We start from the raw sequence: 20,925 nt of genomic DNA on the forward strand, positions 1-20,925 counted from the left end.
TAATTGCTACTGTGAAGAACTAGTGCAGTGTGAAAGAGAAGTATTTCCTTGGTGGAAAGACACTGCAGACAACATTTACACTCTGCCTTTAACGGGGAATGTGTAACTTGAATCACTGTCTGTTATAAACATACTGTGCAAATAAATGCTTGCACTGGTCAACAGGTTAAAAATAAAATCTCTGTGCAGCTATTACATAGGCAGCAATCTCATGCCCTTTTTTTAGCTAGAAGCCTGTGATGTGCCAGCCAGAAAGCTAGGTTCTCATCCAGGTGGTATTTATTTCCCCTGGGCTTGATTGCACTTCTTTTGATTTCCAGTGGTATAAAAGTACTGTCGAGCTAAAATAATTTTTATAGTAATACTCGTAGTAATACTTGGTTTATTTTATTACTGAATGCAATTTTTCAAAAGCAGATCAAGGCCAGACTTTGGCTACAGAATTTGGGAAAAAAATACTGTTTAAAACTCACCCAGTGAGTTCTGTGAGTCCAGCTTACTACAAGACTACTCATGCTCTCATAACAGAAGGAAGGTCTGCAGTTAGGAAGGGAACTAGCATCTTCCTAACAATAAATAGATTGTGTAAGTGCCAGAAATTACATGGGTCCTGCAGTGTGTAGTAGCTTTGCCTCCACCCTGATTTGAATTGGTGAGAATTACATAAGAAGCACAATTGATTTAGAAGAGAAGATTTCATCTAAAAAATGACAAGGAGGTGCTTTTGTTCTCTTGGATTCCTGGGTGCTAAACAATGCTTAGAATCATAGAATCAACCAGGTTGGAAGAGACCTCCAAGATCATCCAGTCCAACCTAGCACCCAGCCCTAGCCAGTCAACTAGACCATGGCACCAAGTGCCTCATCCAGTCTTTTCTTGAACACCTACAGGGACAGCGACTCCACCACCTCCCTGGGCAGCCCATTCCAATGCCAATCACTCTCTCTGGCAAGAACTTCCTCCTAACATCCAGCCTATACCTGCCCTGACACAACTTGAGACTGTGTCCCCTTGTTCTGTTGCTGGTTGCCTGGGAGAAGAGACCAACCCCCGCCTGGCTACAACCTCCCTTCAGGTAGTTGTAGACAGCAGTGAGGTCACCCCTGAGCCTCCTCTTCTCCAGGCTAAACAACCTCAGCTCCCTCAGCCTCTCCTCATAGGGTTTGTGCTCCAGGCCCTTCACCAGCCTTGTTGCCCTTCTCTGGACACGTTCCAGCACCTCAACATCTCTCTTGAATTGAGCGGCCCAGAACTGGACACAGTAAGTGACTTAGGTCACTTGCTCTCTGAAATTGATGAGAGTAGCTTTCTGTGTAAGGATATATGAACAGTTGAAGTCTGCAAGTTTGTTTTATTTTTTTTTACTAGTCTGCCTCTAAATTACTGGTGAACTTTTCCAAGATCACCTATGTGCATTTGAGAATACACACAGAAATTCCTGGCAGGTCCATGCTGTGGTTAGCTATCCTGTATCAGTACTTATCAACTTCTGTGAAGTTTCTATTATTTGCTTACAACAGTAAACAAAGAAAGCTCATCAGGGAGAGTCTACCTGGTGCCTCTGTCTGGAGGCAGTGGCTGGCTAAGTGTTGAACCTGTTCTCTCAGTTACTGTCAATGTTGTGCACCACGACCTGGTGACACAGAACTCTGTGCAAAACTATTTGAGTCTGAGTGAGGAGAGATGAAGAGTCTATTTTAAGGTCTTTTTAGATTGGTGGTGATCTTCAGCTTTAATCTCCACACGTAAAAAGCATGCCCAGCCCTGACAGTGCTCCTGAAGCTTTCTGGAGGAAGATTGAACTTGTCTTCTTAACAGTTTGGTCTGGGCAGCAGCTGATTAATCTGAGTGTTGGGTAGCACACAGCTGCTTCCTTCATCTGTTTTTCAAAGTTAGGTTGCTGCTTGGCAAGCATCATTATGTTTGCTGTATTGTAAGATCTGAGTTAAATGCCTGCAGTATTAATGCTGTCTTTCCTTGAGCTTTGGGTGCTGCACATGCAGTAACTGTAGACCTTCACCAGCTGTGTTGGGCGAATCCTTGTACTGGACAGCTTGTCTAGCGCATGCTTACTTGTGTGTGTATCCGTATGCCTTGATGTCATACTCTCTTGTCAAGAGTTGGGGGCCAACCACAACATCTTTTCTTCATTTGAAGGCGTGGACAACATGCCCCAGATTCTGAACGCAGTATGTCTCAGTGTGGCTTCTTAGCCACTGAGATCTGAACCAGAAGAAGGAACATACTGAGACCTTACTGCATTGCTGGCAGGTTTAGCCACCAGAGACAGGGGAGAAAAGTCTGCTAGTGTCTTTCTCCTTTCTCTCCATCCTACCCTGCAGTTTCCTCCCCAGCTGTGTCCCAGGGTAGAAAGGAGACACTTGAGGAAGTTCAGTGTCTTGGGGGAGCTGAGCATTGCTGAGGGGGCAGGACAGAGCACACCAAAGTGCCATAAATTCTTGTCAAGTGGGATCCCCACTCTACCCTAACACAGCTTTCAGCTTTAGCATGCACAAGCTTACCTCTGTCCCCAGGAGATGCTGCAGTAGCCACAGCTGCCTTTAGAGAAGGACTGTGACACCTGTCAGAGGAGAGAGACACTTCACCTGTCAGTAAACTCAGTAGCTTCAGAGGCTCTACCTATCTCCTGCTTCAGAGCAGGTTTCCTGCACTCCCTCCCTGTGTCCTTGATGGAGAAGCTGGAGTAGAAGTAGTGACCTGGTAAAACTAGCTGAGGCAGCCACCACCAGCTGCAGTGGAAAGAGCTGCTCCATTTGGTACTCTTTAATTGCAGCTGTCACCTCTCCAGGCAAGCAGAGAGAGAGGCACTTTCCTTGGTTTTCAGCTAAAGGAGTTTAAAAATCATTTGGTTTGGCTTGGCACTCCATTGTCTTGGCAGCCCACTTCTCCTTGGCTGGCAGATGAAGGGTGGTGCTCGCTATTGGAAAGAAACCCAGCTGAAGGCAGTCACTGCTGTGAAACAAGGAGGGGTGGGGGAACAAGGGCAGGACCTCCCTTTTGATTTCCATGGGCATCCCACTTCATTCCAAGTGTGGGGGCTCATTTCTAGAAGGCTTGCTCCTGCACAGGAAGCTCTGGGGTGGCTGCTAACTTCACCTTCTGCTTCTCTGAGAAAGCTTTTCAGCTATACCCATAGTGACTTGTCTGTCAATGCCCTGCCACTTGCCCATTCCCACAGGCAAGTTCTCCCTGTAGCTTGAAGAAGCTATAAGCAATGGTGGAAGTGGACAGTAGATCTGGCTGCTGTAGAAAGTGCCCTAGAAATGCATGTGGGGTGTGCCTTAGTTGGGAACTTGGAAATTCGGGTGGGAATGGGAGGGAGCAAGGAGGAGGAAGTTGCTGGGAAGTGAAAGCATTTGGAAAAATGACCTTCATTATGCCTTGTTAAAAGGAAAAAAAGTAAAGTACTGAGGTGAAGGAAGATGGGGGAAAGACAGTCTGCCAGGAGCAGTAAAGATGTCAGCTGTATTTCTAAAAGGTTGAATATTTGTAGTTTGCCTTACTGCAATATGTTAGCATCCTGTGCAGTGCCTGCCACTCGTCTGTTTGAATCATAGAATAGAATCATAGAATCAACCAGGTTGGAAGAGACCTCCAAGATCATCCAGTCCAACCTAGCACCCAGCCCTATCCAGTCAACTAGACCATGGCACTAAGTGCCTCATCCAGGCTTTTCTTGAACACCTCCAGGGACAGTGCCTCCACCACCTCCCTGGGCAGCCCATTCCAATGCCAATCACTCTCTCTGTGAAGAACTTCTTCCTAATATCCAGCCTATACCTACCCTGGCACAACTTGAGACTGTGTCCCCTTGTTCTATTGCTGGTTGCCTGGGAGAAGAGGCCACCCCCCACCTGGCTACAATGCCCCTTCAGGTAGTTGTAGACAGTAATAAGATCACCCCTGAGCCTCCTCTTCTCTAGGCTAAACAACCCCAGCTCCCTCAACCTCTCCTCATAGGGTTTGTGTTCCAGGCCCCTCACCAGCTTCGTTGCCCTTCTCTGGACATGTTCCAGCACCTCAACATCTTTCTTGAATTGAGGAGCCCAGAACTGGACACAGCACTCAAGGTGTGGCCTGACCAGTGCTGAGTACAGGGGCAGAATAACCTCCCTTGTCCTACTGGCCACACTGTTCCTGATGCAGGCCAGGATGCCATTGGCTCTCTTGGCCACCTGGGCACACTGCTGGCTCATCTTCAGCCTACTATCTATCAGCACCCCCAGGTCCCTTTCCTCCTGGCTGCTCTCCAGCCACTCAGTCCCCAGCCTATAGTGCTGCTTGGGGTTTTTGTGGCCAAAGTGCAGAACCCTGCACTTGGCCTTGTTAAATCTCATCCCATTGGCCTCTGCCCACCCATCCAACCTGTCCAGGTCCCTCTGCAGGGCTCTCCTACCTTCCAACAGATCCAACACCTGCTCCTAGCTTGGTGTCATCTGCAAACTTACTGATGCTGGACTCAATGCCCTCATCCAGGTCATCAGTAAAGATATTGAACAGGACTGGGCCCAGCACTGATCCTTGGGGAACACCACTAGTGACTGGCTGTGACTCTAATTCTTGATAAATACAAACAAAAACACTGAGGAGCGATTGAAGCAAGATGAAAAAAAGTGATTGTGTTTAAAGTAACTTAGACTTTTTTTTTCCCTTGTGGTGCTAGCAGTCACTTGAGGAATGTATGTGTGTGTGTGTGTGTGTGTGTGTGAAAACCCAGCTTGTTCTTGTGTTCTGCAGACAAAAGCATTAGTGCAGCTTTGTAGAGTAGTTGTAATTGCACAGCTGGAGGAATTCCAGGGGAGTCTATGAAAGTCTGTGCATAATTAGTGTTGCCTTTTCAACACAGAAATGGGAAAAAAAGAAGTGGATGCCAGCAAATCAGGGAATAAAAAACTCAAACAACTGAAAAATTTGGAATTTTATTTAAGTACAACTACTAGTTCAGTAAAAAGCTGGAAAAGAAAAAGGAAATTTAGTGAGTGGGAGTTTATTGAGGTTGTCTTAGTAACTGTGTAAAGTCTGTAACAGTGACATTCTGGCAAAAATGACAGTTTGCTGAAAAGTTTCTGCTTTCATGGAAAATGCCCTCTCTTTTAAAAAAAGTCAGATGAATAAAAGGACGCTGCTCCTGCAGAGGGAGCCTGCAGAGCCTGCGAACCTCTGCTCTTCAGCCATGTCAACAAGGAGCAGCCCGGCAAGTCCACCCTGAGGGTCAGCATGTATACCAAAAGAGAAGGAAAAGGAAGAACCATTCTATTCACTTTAAAGGAAGTCTCTTTATTGTTTTTCCTTGGATTTTCTGTGTTTCCATGGAAAGAAATACTCAAAGCTATGCTTTTCTTATTTTCTGAAATGGATCACACCCTTTTCCTATTGGATCTTCAGAAAAGAGTACAGCAAAGCAAAAGTGTTGTCCTATCTTTTCCAGTTTGTTTCTTTTTTCCTCTTGTTGATCACAATATTGATGGAAATATTTTGGTCTGACATGATGTCTACTGGCTTCTCCGGCAGGTGCTACCTTGGAGTACATCCCTCATGGCCAGCTTGCAAACACCCACTTAACTTCAAGTTTGCGAACGCTGAAGTTGGAGCAGGACACTGTGTCTGCTCCAGAGGAGAGGACAACTCCCCTGGTGGAAGCTGTTCGGGGAAGGAAATCTTTTTCCTCTCAGGACAAAACTCTCACTCCAATTAACCTGACAGATGACCAGCTTGCCTCTGGCCTCTATGGTAAAAACTGGCTCACGTTCACCTTTCATCATGCAAGTGGAGTCTGAATATAAAATACAGTTAAAGGAGGTTTTTAGGTTTCTTAAACTTGTGAACAAGGGAAAGATGCAGACAGGGAGAAAGTTGCAGTATTTGAGACCCTTTGTCTGCAGATAGGGGTTAGTTTTTTAGAGGGCATATTGTGCACACCAGTGAATTGCTGTTTAGTGTCTTAGTAAAGAAGAACAGAGGGAAAGGGTGAATAAAATCCATTTTAAAAACACTTTGGTTTGCATGGATGTTTTACCTGTCTTATGCTTAGAGATCAGCTTCAAAGTTGTTTCAGTGAATATTAAAATCTGAAGGACTAGTGTAGATTGAACCTCCCCACCCTGTTGAATAAGTTAGTATTAAATGTGCTCTCTGTCCTATACTGGCAATGAGCTACTCTCATCTGACAGTAAGAGTGGGAAAGTTAGGCTAAACTAGTTTCCTGTTTCCAGAATTGTTTTTGGAAGTGTGGTGTATTTCCAATGTGCATCCCACATCAAGACTGTATGTACAAAAAGAGTAGAAATGCAGGCTTCAGGTGGTAAATTAAACAGAAAGCCGTTCAGTTCTCTTGAAAAATTGTCTAAAGCTGCCAAAAACTGGATACACATTTGTGCTGATTCCTGTGCTCGGTCCCCCTTTTCAACAGTGTGTGCTGGTAATGAAAACACACTCAAATCCATCATGAAGAAAAGGGATGGGAAGAAGGATTTGAACAACACCAAGAAGAACCTACAGTTTGTTGGCATTAATGGCGGGTAAGAAAGCTGTTTCCAAAATATCTAGCGTTGTAGCACTTCTGCTGTGAGAGGGAAAGGAGGAGCCCAGGACTCTGCATGTAGGTCTGGGCTGTCCTTCAGGCTGAGGTGCAACTGCTGAGTTTAAGGGTTGTAAGGAAGAACTAAGAAGCTGAGCTCATCTTAATCTTCTGTGGACCTTTGGTATTTGCAAGTCATACGTGGCATCAATTTCAAGTGCCTTTAGATTAGATTGCTGTGAAATTCAACGTGGGGAAAACTAAATAAACTCAAAGAGACATGGGAACATTGCTCAGGCAAACTTTATCCTTTGCAGCTGGCAGCACAACGTTGTGCTGTTGAACAACACAGCAAGAAATGGCATTTCCTAAGAATTACCTTGTCTGGCCAGATAAATACAGAAATTCTTCTACACAAATACAGAAAATATTATGGAAAGTTACCTTCTTTTAAAATATTACTTAACCTTGCAGAATGCTGCAGAGGGCTTGATCAGTTTCACTGGATTGCTTTCATAATAGCTTTTTCAGTCTTTCCATCAGAGAACTTTTTGTTTAGTACCAGTATATTAGCTGCATATATGTTTAGTACCTATGTGCTGCAGTTGGTTAATTTCATATATGTTGGCTAAAAGTATAATAGTAGGGGAATGTTATCACTGATAAATCACCAGTGTATGTCAGAACAACAGACTTAGTGCATTAATTCCTCAACTACTGAGGTTGGTGAGATAAGATGGTAAATTGGAATCAGCATTATAATTGACCACATTGCTTACATTTCACCTAAAGTATCAAAATGTTCTGGGTTGTCTCAAGAAAAAATGTTATAATTGTGGCTTTTGTCTGTACATAGTTTGTTTTATCTTCTCTGCTAGTATCTGCCTAGTAAGGCAACAACAGAATTTACTCTGAACAATGTCATTTCATTTTGGAGCTAAAGCAAGGTCTGGCACTGGTAAGACTTCTGTTTAAAGAAGGTTACTCTTCCATTACATGCTGTGCGCATAATAATTGCTGCTAGTTGTTAGCAGCATTGAGTTCAGTGAGTAGGAAAGATTTCTGAGGAGAAAACAGGAGGACTAAGCCTTTGCAAGACAATTTTCCAACTTGCATCAGCACAGGTGGCTACTGATCACTGTTGAATAGCACTGAGCGAGCACCCCTGCCTCTTCTCCCTTTTAGGTATGAGACGACATCCAGCGACGACTCCAGCTCCGAGGAAAGCTCCTCCTCAGATTCAGAGGAGGAGTGTGAGGGCCATGAATACCCCCACAGCCAGCACATGGAAGAGGAGCAACCCACGTCCCATGCTCCAGAGGTCTGCGTAGTGGGGGCAGAGAAGAACAGCACAGCTCCAGAGCGCGAAGCTGAGGAGGTGGAAATCAGAGAGAGGTAGGCTGCTGTCCTTCTCTAGAGCACCCACGCTTGAGGGCATTACTGCTGCCTGTTTGTTCAAAGTGAGCTGCAGGCTGAGCAGTTGCTGGTGGAGAGTGCCAGCTCCATTGCTGCTCAGCTGCCACCAGCTTCCCTCTTTTTCGAGTGGGTAACCAGAGCCTATTATGTGGCAAAAGCAACTCTGAGTAAGTTTAAATGGCCCATTTTTCATGAAACCCATGCGGCTGCCCCTAGGCAGAGGCCTTCCTAGGCCACAAACAGCACTTTTTGGGGAAAAAATGATGCCTTGTTGTTGTTAACCTGCTCTGTAAAATACTAAGTAAGCAAAAAATAAGTCTTGAACCATGCACACCAGGCCAGTAGCCTGCTGAAAGCTCATCTTGTATTTCCACTTTCCACAGCATCTCAGCCATGGCTGATACTGCTCGACAAAATGGTGGGGTACAGCAAGAAGCTGATCCATCTCTGAGGTCACATACTTCATATGATATCATAGTTATAACATGCTTTAAGGCTGCCATCAAGCACTTGTTCAGCATTTCATGTCAAGGTGCTTTTCAGAGTGGTGGTAATGAGCTGTGTAAGATGGCAACTGAGAGGCAAAGCTGCTGGTGAAAGGCCTGGAACACAAAGCCTATGAGGAGAGGCTGAGGGAGCTGGGGTTGTTTAGCCTAGAGAAGAGGAGGGTGAGGGGTGACCCCATTGCTGTATACAACTACCTGAAGGGACATTGTAGCCAGGTGGGGGGTGGCCTCTTCTCCCAGGCAATCAGCAATGGAACAAGGGGACACAGTCTCAAGTTGTGCCAGTGAAAGTACAGGCTGGATGTTAGGAGGAAGTTCTTCCCAGAGAGAGTGATTGGCATTGGAATGGGCTGCCCAGGGAGGTGGCGGAGGCACCGTCCCTGGAGGTGTTCAAGAAAAGCCTGGATGAGGCACTTAGTGCCGTGGTCTAGTTGACTGGCTAGGGCTGGGTGCTAGGTTGGAGTGGATGATCTTGGAGGTCTCTTCCAACCTGGTTGATTCTATGATTCTATGATTAAGTACTTGAAAAGCAGTAGTGTGGCGAGTTTCCACTGATGCTGATTAGTGAATGGAAAGGAATTATAAATGTAGAGAGTGAAGAGATATTTTGTAGATACTGGGTTTGTTTACAGGAGTGCTAGCTTGGAAAATTGTCTAAGTGGAATGACAAAAGAGCTAAGACAAAATTAGTATGTTGTAGTTCACTGGAGATGTGTCTCACCATGAAACTTACCTGTAAATACCAACTGCAGAGTAAAACAGATTCAGGAATTAATAATTAAGAGCTACTTGTAGGTGTTGGAGTTGTGAGTTTTGAAGTGCCCTGTGTTTTATTTTTGCAGTACTGTATGATAGCCTGTTATTTTACAGATCACATAAAAAGATGGGCAATTTCTTAAAAGAGCTTTCTAATTTATATTTGCACTTGTTAAGGTGTGATTGTAAATAGGTGCCGCAGGACAGCTTCGATAGCCATATGCACTTGAGGAGCATGTCCTGTGCAAGCTGGCTGCCCTGACAATGCCATTTGGAAGAGGCAGCATAAATGACTGTGTGGGATTAAGCATGGTCTGTGTGATGGTGGAGCATTTCCTTATTCTGGAAGCACCAGCAGCCAGCTTGTAACCTTGTAAGGCTCAAATGTTCACCTCACATACAGAGGTGTGTTAGCCTCTCCACTTCGTGGGACCATGTTCCTAGAAAATTGCTACTAGACCCTGTGTAGACAGAGATGGTTGGCCACAGACTGGCATGCTATGTGGCATGGGCCTTCCTAATTTGAACTGTTCTCTGACATGCTCTGCAGTTCATAGAATCCAGCAGGTTGGAAGAGACCTCCAAGATCATCCAGTCCACCCTATCACCCAGTCCCATCCAATCAACTAGACCATGGCACTAAGTGCCTCATCCAGTCTTTTCTTGAACACCTCCAGGAATGGCGACTCCACCACCTCCCTGGGCAGCCCATTCCAATGGTTGTACAGCAGTAGGTGAAGCATTGGCACTAGAAGGTTTGGCAAGGTTGAAGTACAGAAGCGATGTGTCACCTGCACATTGTTCATACTGCTCCTTTCACGTACATCTGGGAAACACATTTTTCTTCCTCACAACCCCATCAGCACCTCCACTTGCCATGGAGGGAGTCCCTATGGAGGCAAGCTGCCAGAGCAGCTTCCACACTGCAGCAGCTCATGACTTGCCTGGAAACATTCATTCCCACATGACTTTCAGAAAGATAAATGTTTTGTCAAGAGAAGAATTGAAATGTGCTGTGTACTCTGCTGTCTCCCTCAGATACGAACTAAGTGAAAAGATGCTTTCTGCATGTCACCTGCTGAGAAATAACATTGATGATCCCAAGGCATTGACCAACAAAGATGTGGTAAGCAATCAGGGAAGAATTCTCTTGAGCTGCAACAGAGAAGCTTCTGGGAGGGGTAACTTCTGGCTTGACAGGGCTAGCACTGAATGGTTAGAGACAAGACAATTTCATCATCCCTGGAAGAGTCACAACTTTTTCTATTGGGAGACTTCTGTCCAGAGAATGTACTTGTGATTTGTGTGCTGGTGTCTTGTCAACCTAAGGGAAACAGGTGAAAATAGTAATATAAAAGTGCAGTTTTGACACAGCTCTACAGTTTATCAGTGCAGCAGGAAGTAAGGAGAGTTCATTGTTAATACTCAGTCTCAAGAAAGAAGGTTGTGTTTGCTTCCTACAGAAAGTGCCTACATGCCTCATATAGGACTTGCCAATGCTGCTTTGTGCAGGACAGTTTGAAAGCAAAGGAATGCTGCTGAAATTGAATTTTGCATTTGTTATAGTTGTGGAGTGATGTAAAAGGCATCAACACAGTACTAGTCTCCTCTACAATAGAGTATTTGCAGCTTCTTAAAGACAATGATAGTGTCTGTGTCCTGTTCTGGCACTTGTGTTCTGGGGAATATTTTGAAAGGTTGTTGAATGTGCTTGTGACAAGTAGCTTTTAATCCTGTCGTCAGTCCTTCAGGAGTAGTTCAGGCATTCAAATGACCAGTACTTCAGGCCCAGTTAGTGTTCAAAGTGTCAAGAAATGGCACAACCAGTTGATAATCTCTGCCCTAGAAGCGTAATTTGAATATACATGTTTCTTTCTTGTGCTTAAAATATTTGCCAGCACAAATAGTGCTTTGTAGCTGGGAACTGCAAGCTAAACAGGAGTTGTTCTCTGTCTGTCTGATAATAAAGAAGTCTTGTCCAAAAAGGGTAATCTTCAGTATAGCTAGGGACCTATATAAATTTTCCACACCACTTCCAGCATACTCATCTCTTGTAGCTGCTGTTTATGCCAGAAAGAGCAGTGAACCACTCTTTTTGGGATGTGATGGATTACTTGAATGAAAGAAGTGTACTATTTACTTAATAATGCATGTGGTAGAGTGACTGTGAAAATAATTCCTTAGTGGTATTTTGCACTCAATAGTGCCTAAAACAAACAAGAAGTGTCACTTTGTGACCACTTTTGTGTGTCAACTCTATGGTCATAATATATGTGATCTCTTAACTCAAATGGTTGAACCTTCTAAGTTGGTTTGGTTTTTTTATGTAGCAGTAGTTATTTGGAGTATTTTGTATATATGTCTTTTTAATGCACATATATCTATAGTACAGATATGTGTGTAGAATATTCTCCCTTTATCAGACACAGGCCCTCTGTGTCAGGCTTAGAGGTTAGAGAAGTGTGCTGAGGGCCTTATCTTCAAAACGGTTCTTGAATTTACCTGTTGCCTTGCTGGAGGTCCTGTCAGGTTAGAGAAATTGTCTCTGAAAGTCATAGCTGGGGACGAGTGCCAGACCCTCCTTGGCTCCCAGCTAGGTCTCATTATCTATGTTCTCCTGACAGTTACCTGCCCTAAAAGGCTCCTACCCCTTCACCCTCAGTACAAACCAGTGGGTAAGTTTATCCTGAATATCTAGTCTGCATCTCCTCATTGCAGCTAAAATCTTATACTGCTGCAGTCAGCCATCCTGCAGTTGAAGAGCTGGACCTTTCTTTTCTCGCTTGCAACAGCCTTTTGCACTGTGAAAATCTTACAGACTTCCTTTCCCAGCCATCCCTTCAGCAGAACATCTCCAGTTCTTCTGTCTGCCCTGTAGGTCATCTTTCCTTGACTTCTAATCATCCTCACTGCTCATCTTTGACACTGTTTTAGCTGAAGTTTTCATGTCATTCAGTGGTCCAAGTAGATCAGCTGTTGCCTTCTCAGTGCTAGGCAGAGAGCAGGGACTGCATCACATGCCATGAAAAGTATAAATCTGTTTATTGACCCCAAAATAGTATTTGCACTTTCACTGCAGCATGGTGGTGTTGACTGCGGGTCAGCTTGTGATCTTCTGTAATGCAAGCCCTTCTGAAGAACTGATGTCCAGCTTTGTGCATTTGGTAATCCATGCCTTGAGACCAGGCCTAATTAACTTAGCATGCTGTTAAGGTCACGAAAAATGTGTGTTCCCACTGCTCTTAGTCTGGGGTTCATCAGTGATTTCTAAACTTAGTTTTTGGAAATGGTTACTCCATGTTTTTTTTGTTGACCAGTATTTGATACCCCTTAATTCTGGCAGTAATCTCATCCTCACATCCTTTGCCCTCAGAAACTCTTGAAAATCAAGTGAAATGAGAGGAGGAAAACAGCTGGTGTTTCAAAGAGAGGTGTAATCAGAGGGGAATCTTCAGTCTGTATGTCTTGGATTTGAAATGAATACTTTCCCCTTTTGACTGAAAACTGCTTGACTTGTTGCATTGTTGACTTGTGGGATGGAATGTCCTTTAAATAGATTGCCCATAAGTAATTTTTCTGGTTTGGTTTTGACAGAGGTTTTGTTTAAATACCATCCAGCATGAGTGGTTTCGTGTCTCAAGTCAGAAGTCAGCTGTCCCTGAAATGGTTGGAGACTACATAGCTGCATTTGAAGAGATTTCTCCTGCAGTTCTCAGACATATCATCAATATGGCAGATGGAAATGGAAATACAGCTCTGCATTACAGTGTCTCTCATTCTAACTTTGAAATTGTGAAACTTCTTCTGGATGCAAGTAGGTTGTCTTATTTACATATTTTATTTTAATTATTTGTGGGATTTGCAGTCTTCAAGGATGAAATTCTTGATGAGTAAGTGGTCAAGTTCAGGCCTCCTCCAGCAGCTCTTTTTAACTGTTAATAGTTACATGAAGGCTCCTGAAGAAGTTACAAAGACACTGAAATAATATACCAAGTTCATCGGGGTTTGGGACAGGTAGCAGAACTGTGACTCTTGGACTGTAGTCCAGGTTCAGCAGCATCAGCCTCCAGCTGGCAGTGCAGTTGCTGTTCAGCAAAAACTATAGTGCTGGTGGAAGAAGTATTCTGGTGTGAATAACCACATTAGACACTGAAATTAGTTTAGTTTTATCTTAATAGAGCAGGACAGCTTTTTCTGGTCAGCACTTTGACGTGTCTGCTGCTCCCCTGAGAAACTGGCACAATATGGCATTTTGCTGTACAGGAGCATTTTACTGATCCACAAACAATGCTTAATTTAGTTGCTTTTGTTCTTCCTTCCTTCTGTTTCTCTTTTTGCAATACAAGCAGAGAGGGTAGTGGCAGAGGGAAGACTCTAGAGTACTTGTTCCCTACATCCACTGAGCCAGAAGCCAGCTAGCAGAAAGTGTCACAGGTTGGAGATGGACCTAGGCAGGATGAGATCTGTTTAAGCCTGGTTTTGTGAAGTGTCTTTCTCTAAACTAGTTATAGAGCCTGTCATAGCTGGTTGTGAAACTTCACAAGGCCGACAACACAGTTAAAGTATAAGCCTAGCCATATTTATAATTTGAGAAGGGTAGCATCAGATAAACAAGGATATCAATGGTACAAACCTTAGCTTTATTAACCCAGCACATACGTCACACATACAGACTTCCTCAGCAGGAGAGCAAGTGCTTAGGAATCTCTGATCCCAGGAAAGCAAGTGCTTAGAAATCTCTGCTCCTGTTGAAGGCAGCCTGTTGGGAAGAGTGAGTCATGGTGGGGGAATTCAGGGAATGTCAGGAGTACAGTGAAATGCAGCAGGCTATCTCTGCGGCAGGACTGTGGTAGGAAACTGCCCCTCCTTTTCCCTGGGTACCTCAGGGTAGCATGTGCTCATGCTACTGATGGGCAGCATCTCATTGCTACTGGAAGTCAGGACTTCTGCAGTTTACAGCAGGTGGTGTATTCCAATGAACACAGCAGGTTTTAACTGTGAAATCCAACAACTGTGCCTAGTGCCATGTGTGCAGTAACACACTGCACCATGCCTGCCCTTGGAAAATATTTGCAAACAGGCAGATTCCTTCAGGTTTCATCACGTTTTCTTTAGGCCTTGTTTGAATGTCCACTACTGTCAGCTTTGTAGTGTGGTTATATTACAGACAGATTCTTGGTCCAAGAACTTGGTGTCTGTGTTTTTGGTGGGAAGAGGAGATGAGACAGTCCCCTGTATCACCATGCAGTGTTACCAAGAGGAAAAATGAGAAACACCTCCGCTTCTCTAGCCATGTAGAAAAGGAGCTAAAATGTGACCTCAGAAAACATACCTCTGCTGAAGTAGTCTAGTCAGGGTAGGAGATTATTGCTTCCACTAATTATTCATTATTCAGGAAATAGTAGCAGAGTCCAATGTGTTGTGGCTTCAGTGGCCTCCTGGATATGACTTCTAAAAATTACCTACTGAACACGAAAATGTGCATTTTCTTACAACTGCACTTGTATTGTTTATGCAATGTTCTTGTCAATTAAAAAAAAATCTGAAAGATAAACCCACACCAAAATAACACCCAAAACCCAGACCCCCGCCTTGGCAGTAAATCTGAAGTATTTCCTGAAACATTTTTGTTTGTTATCTGTGGTACAATTTAACCCTAGCTCTAGAAATAATGTTTATTTAAGTCAGTGTCCTTGCTTTCCAATACAGTGAGCATTCTGAAAGCTCTGCTGCCTGGTAAATTAATAATCTTTGCTGGATTTCAGCAGAATTTTAGGAACAAAAACAGACATAAGGTTAGATCTGAACGTAAAGGAGAGAATTCTCGCCAGTTGACAGCATTTACTCAGAGGACTTGACTGTACTTCTCCCAGAGTACTTTTGTTCACAGTCAATTATTCCGCAGACCTGGAAAGGTTCTTTTTGCATCTCCAAAACATGTTGAAGTACAGTTGCAGATCTTAAAAGCAACACCAATTACAGGAAGATGTTTGCGCAGAGGAAGAAACAGCTTTTCCACTGACTGCGCTGCTGGTCTGCTTTTGTCTTGTAGTGTGGATTCTCTCAGGAAAGGAGCTTAATCTCCTGGTGGTATTTTTGAGGTTCAGAACCAGGACACTAATGATGGTCGTGTCAAATTTCAGACCACTTGCTTTTTCAAAAGAAAAAAACAACCAAATAAAAAATCCAAACAGAATAACAGACAAAACCTAAGTGATGACATATAAAATTACTTTATGCTCTTCCTTATGCTGCACACACAGGAGAAAGGAATCCTTTTGTTTCTTGGGCTCAAGAGCACCCCTGTTTAAATTTTTCTTCATCACTTTTCCTTGAATTGCTGCCATGATGAGAGCAGTTGCTGCCTTTTTATAGGCTGTTCAGCTAACAGTTTATTCAGTTCATTAGCACAATTGCTGCTTTTTGGGTTTCTGCTTTCCAAAGAAATTATCTCATCCCTCTGCAGATGTCTGTAATGTAAATCATCAGAACAAGGCTGGCTATACTCCCATCATGCTTGCTGCACTTGCAGCTGTGGAAGCTGAGAAGGACATGAGGATAGTGGAGGAACTGTTCAGCTGTGGGGACGTGAATGCTAAAGCCAGCCAGGTCAGTCAAATGGTTCACAAGACGCTGTTTCCACTCCCATGTCCTTTTATCTTTCTTTCCACACTTCTATCCCTGCTCCACCAGTTCAGCTTTGGCACTCATTCCTTTTCATCCTCTGTGTTCTTTGATGCTTGTGTGTACGTTTTTGCTTGCCATGTATAAAATGGAGCTCTGGAAGAACAGTTGATCTTCAGTTCTGAATCTCTTCTGAAAATTAAGATTGAATATGACTTAAAGAACCATTACTGAATTTTGGGAGGCATCCTTTAACTCCTTCCAAGGAACTCCATATGTCTGGGTATTTATCTGCTGTCTTTCATTAATTTTTAATAAATAGCTATGTGAATGTGGGATATATCATGTATAAAAGGTATTTAAATAATGACAAGCAGAGCTTTGAGATTGTTGTATAAAATAACTTCCCCCCCCTCCCCTGGAAGAAGCATACTGCCAATAAAGTAAGTGTGTATACTTGTCACTGGTTGCCTGTATAGTCACTTGGGTTCTCCTTCTTTCCATGCAGGCTGGTCAGACTGCGCTGATGCTAGCTGTGAGTCATGGTCGGATAGACATGGTCAAAGCTTTACTGGCCTGTGGTGCAGATGTCAATATCCAGGATGATGAAGGCTCTACAGCTCTGATGTGTGCTAGTGAGCACGGACATGTAGAGATTGTCAAACTTCTACTGGCTCAGCCTGGGTGTAATGGCACCCTGGAAGACAATGTAAGTTACTTTTCCAGCTGTACTTCATTAGATAGTTTCTCCACTCTGGAATAGTTTTTCTAGTTCTTTTTTGATACAATGGAGAGGTGCTGAAATATGCTTTTAAGAATCTTTGACTCACAGCAGCAAAATGTCACATATGTGAATCCTTTGCTTAGTGGTAGCAAGTCCTGCAATTATTTGGTTTTCTAACCCAGTCGCAGTTTTTATGGTTAACTGTAGGTGTTGAGTGGCCAGAACAGGGGAAAAAAAAATGCTATCTCATGGTAAAATATCTTCCCTTCTCACATTCCCTTCTCCTTTTCCAGGAGTCTTCCTTTTCCAGGACCTTATCTGATGACTTAACAGCTTCAATGTATTGCTTTTTTGAGTCTGTGGGAAACATCAACCTTACAGCTCTCTTCACGTATTCACGCAGTATTTACATCATGACTTTGGAGAGTGCAGGTTCAGTCTCAGTAATGAAGCTATGTTGTGATCATAATAGACAGATACAGGCTGTGACTTCAGTGTGAAGGAAGACACTTGCATGTTTTTGTTTGCAAGGATCATCCTACCCTGTCTGCAGACTACCTGATTTGTAAGCTACTCAAGCTTGAAAACAATGACTTAGCTGTTTCTTGCCAGTGCTGTGTTCTCATTAGCAACATGTGTGATACTGTGATGACTTCTTGTGTACATTGCCATTTTTCATATGGCTTTACCCACTGAGCACTGACATGGACCCTGGGTTTGGCATTTGGGAGGGCAGTAGGTGTTTATCTGTTGTAGCTGTTGTAAAGAGACAGAGATGTCATTTCTATTCATTCACTCACCTGCTGCAGTAGTCAGCTCAGTTGCCCAGTGGTGTCAGAGATGTGTTACAGCTGGTCTGAAGGGAAAATGGAAGGCCTCGATGGAACAAACAATCTAGGCTATTGCAGCCTGCAAACTGTTAGCAATTATTCACCAAGTCAATAATAAGTCTTTATGTGGACATGACACTTAGCTATTCTTGCAGGCAGTTTGATATGGTTTCCCAAGCACAGTTTGTCTGCTATTTATTCATTTTGTAATGAGTTTATCTGTGCTGTGAGATGATGAGATTTTTAGCATTCCCCTAGTTATGCTGAACATGATGAAGGTGCTTTTCCAGGCAGCATGATCAGTAGTAAGTTAAAAATTCATCCTACTGATGTGTGGCCACTCTGACAAAGATTCTGTCTGTCTTTCAGACCTTGGATTTTCTTGGTGCTGACTGTGGAGTATTTGCTGTACTTAGATAACGCATTATATCACACTATAGTGGACAGCTCTTCTAGCTCCCTCTGCTTAGGACAAACAGATTTATATATAATCACTCCCTGTAGTCTCATAAGAAAGCTTTCCATTTGGGTGCTATCCATTGTGTCCTGTGATGGAAAAAGGGCTTACAGTTTCCTTAAACTGGTGCTGACCTCTCTAATGTCAGTGCTATGGAAGTGACTGGAAAATGTGCTCCATTCAGATAGCCAGCATTGAGAGGCAATGCCTACTAGAGGGCACTTCAAATACTAGCTTTATTGTGGAAACTAATGTGTAGAAAATCTAAAAGCCAGGCAGTGGACTAGCAAGCCACTGTGAGATTTATTTATGATGAAATTACAGCTGCCTGCCTTGTAGTTTAAACACCATTGGAGAGCAGAGGGTTGTAGCTATGTGATGTACTAATTTCAGGAAGGAAAGGAAGCGATAAAGGCAGAAGATGAGGATAAGATGACCTATGGATGTGATCTGTCTGGACTTCTGCAAGGCCTTTGACACAACATCCTACTCTCCAAGTTGCAGAGATACAGATTTGATGGGCAGACTGCTCAGTGGATAAGGAATTGGCTGGGTGGTCACATCCAGAGGGTGGTGCTCAATGGCATGAAGTCCAGATGGAGAGCAGTGACAAGTAGTGTCTCTAAGTTCTGTACTGGGACCTATACAATACAGATAGTGGTATCGAGCGCACTATCAGCAGGTTTGCAGATGACACCAAGCTGAGTGGTGCAGTTGATAGACTAGAGGGACAAGATGTGATCCAGAGAGTCCTGGACAAGCTGGAGAGGTGGGCCCAGGTGAACCTCATGAGATTCAACAAGAGCAAGTGCACAATTCAGGACTTGGTCTAGAACAATCCTCACTATCAATACAGACTGGAGGATGAGGTGACAGAATAGAAAACAGCTCTGTAGAAAAGAACCTAGGGGTGCTGATGGACGAGAAGCTGGACATGAGCAGACAGTCTGCACTTGCAGCCCGGAAGGCAAATCACATCCTGGGCTGCATCAAAAGATGTGTGGCCAGCAGATCCTGAGAGGTGATTCTGCCACTTTACTCTGGTGAGACCTCACCTGGAGTACTGCGTCCAGGTCTGGAGCCCTCGATGTAGGAAGGACATGGACCTGATGGAGCAGGTCCAGAGTACAACCACAAAAATGATCAGGGGGTTAGAGCACCTCTGCTACAAGGGCAGGCTGAGGGAGCTGGGGTTGTTCAGCCTGGGGAAGAGGAAGCTGTAGGGAGGCCTAATAGCAGCCTTCCAGTACCTGAAGAGGACCTACAAGAAGACTGGAGAGACACTCTTTACAAATGCCTGTAGTGATAGGACAAGGGGCAGTGGCTTCAAACTAGAGAACAGCAGATTTAAATTGAATGTTAAGGAACAGGTTCTTTACTATGAGGGTAGTGGAACACTGGAACAGGTTGCCCCCAGGGATATGACTGGGGCCCCATTCCTGGAGATACTCAAAATGAGGCTTCACAGGGCTCTGGGCAACCTGATCTTGTTGAGGATGTCCCTGCTGACTGCAGAGGGAGTTGGACTAAATGATCTTTGGAAGTGCCTTCCAACCCAGACTATTCTATGATTCTATGAATCAGCTTTTTACAAGTGCACCCTTCTCGACCCAGTCTAAATGGAAAACAGCAGGTCAATAACTTGGTCTTTCAGCAGTAGCACTCTTTACTACTAGTGGCCTCAACAATGATTTTTGAAAGCAATAATGTCTTCTGAGAAACTAAGGTGGCAGTATTTAGCCTGGAGAAGAGGAGGCTCAGGGGTGACCTTTTTGCTGTCTACAACTACCTGAGGGGAGGTTTTAGCCAGGAGGAGGTTGCTCTCTTCTCTCAGGCAGCCAGCACCAGAACGAGAGGACACAGCCTCAAGCTACGCTAGGGGAAATTTAGGCTCGAGGTGAGGAGAAAGTTCTTCACTGAGAGAGTCATTGGACACTGGAATGGGCTGCCCGGGGAGGTGGTGGAGTTGCCGTCCCTGGGGCTGTTCAAGGCAGGATTGGACGTGGCACTTGGTGCCATGGTCTAGCCTTGAGCTCTGTGGTAAAGGGTTGGACTTGATGATCTGTGAGGTCTCTTCCAACCTTGTTGATAACTGTGATACTGTGATATTTGGCCAGGAAAGTCCATTTATTCTTCCATTAAGGAATGTTTGGAATTATGAATGCAACTGCCCTTAGGGGCAATAGGAGCTATAACAAAGCAATTATTATTCTAATACAGCAGTTATGATATCTGGTTAGTGTTTATCCCTCCCTTATCTTCTCTTCTGCTTTTCACTGATGTTGTCATTTCTTTAAGACAGCCCCATCTTCTGAAATCACTGCTCTTACACAGCATTACATGTAACATTCTTGTGATAATGGTGTGCTTGCTTCCTCCTTGAGCAATAACTGAGACTCCTCATAGAGAAAAATTATGAGGCCTCTGACAATTGCACTGCCTCATAAAACATCAATGCAAGGCTTATTGTCACATAATTATAATAAAATAAATTAAACAAGACTCTAACCCAACTGTCTGTTTGAGCAGTAGGGCTTCCACTTCCTCACCTCCTTTCTCTGTGAGTTGATGTGGCTTCTGAGAGACCTGTTGATGCACACAAGCACTAATCCTCTTATTTCTTCCTTCCTTCCAGGATGGCAGCACAGCACTTTCAATAGCCCTGGAAGCTGGACATAAGGACATAGCAGTTCTCCTTTATGCCCATGTCAACTTTTCTAAAACCCAGTCACCGGTTAGTACACAACCCTCTTCCAGTTTGTTTCCACTTGCTGCTCCTGAACACAACAGCAAAACATGAACAAAAATTTAACTTTCCAGCAGCTGTACAACAATGTACAGCTTGTGACATTTCGAGTTTATCCACAGGATAGTTTTTATGCTGCTAAGTGGAATGTACGTTTTTAAATACATCTTGAACCAGAAGGCTGAAGGCAGACAGAAGGATACCACCTCCTATTTTTCATCTGAGGGCACAGATAGCTCACTTAGCAAAGTTAACTGACTCTGGCTAGTGTGCAGAAGTGCTGTTGTGTCACTGTAATGCTAACTATTGACCTGGTTGCGAAACCAGC

General features: G+C 43.9%; 1 protein-coding gene across 1 annotated transcript in view; it reads left to right on the forward strand.

Moving 5' to 3' along the window:
* KANK1 (KN motif and ankyrin repeat domains 1) overlaps positions 1–20,925 on the forward strand; it is a 35,024-nt gene that overhangs the window by 12,813 nt on the left and 1,286 nt on the right. Inside the window, exons 3-10 of the mRNA XM_064176534.1 lie at positions 5,533–5,751; positions 6,431–6,539; positions 7,724–7,933; positions 10,255–10,342; positions 12,811–13,030; positions 15,683–15,825; positions 16,349–16,549; positions 20,487–20,585. Of these exons, the coding sequence (XP_064032604.1) occupies positions 5,533–5,751; positions 6,431–6,539; positions 7,724–7,933; positions 10,255–10,342; positions 12,811–13,030; positions 15,683–15,825; positions 16,349–16,549; positions 20,487–20,585 (1,289 nt within the window). The remainder of the gene's footprint in view (positions 1–5,532; positions 5,752–6,430; positions 6,540–7,723; positions 7,934–10,254; positions 10,343–12,810; positions 13,031–15,682; positions 15,826–16,348; positions 16,550–20,486; positions 20,586–20,925) is intronic.

This window comes from Pogoniulus pusillus, chromosome Z (assembly GCF_015220805.1).
Source record: "Pogoniulus pusillus isolate bPogPus1 chromosome Z, bPogPus1.pri, whole genome shotgun sequence".
NCBI classification, from domain to species: Eukaryota; Metazoa; Chordata; class Aves; order Piciformes; family Lybiidae; genus Pogoniulus; species Pogoniulus pusillus.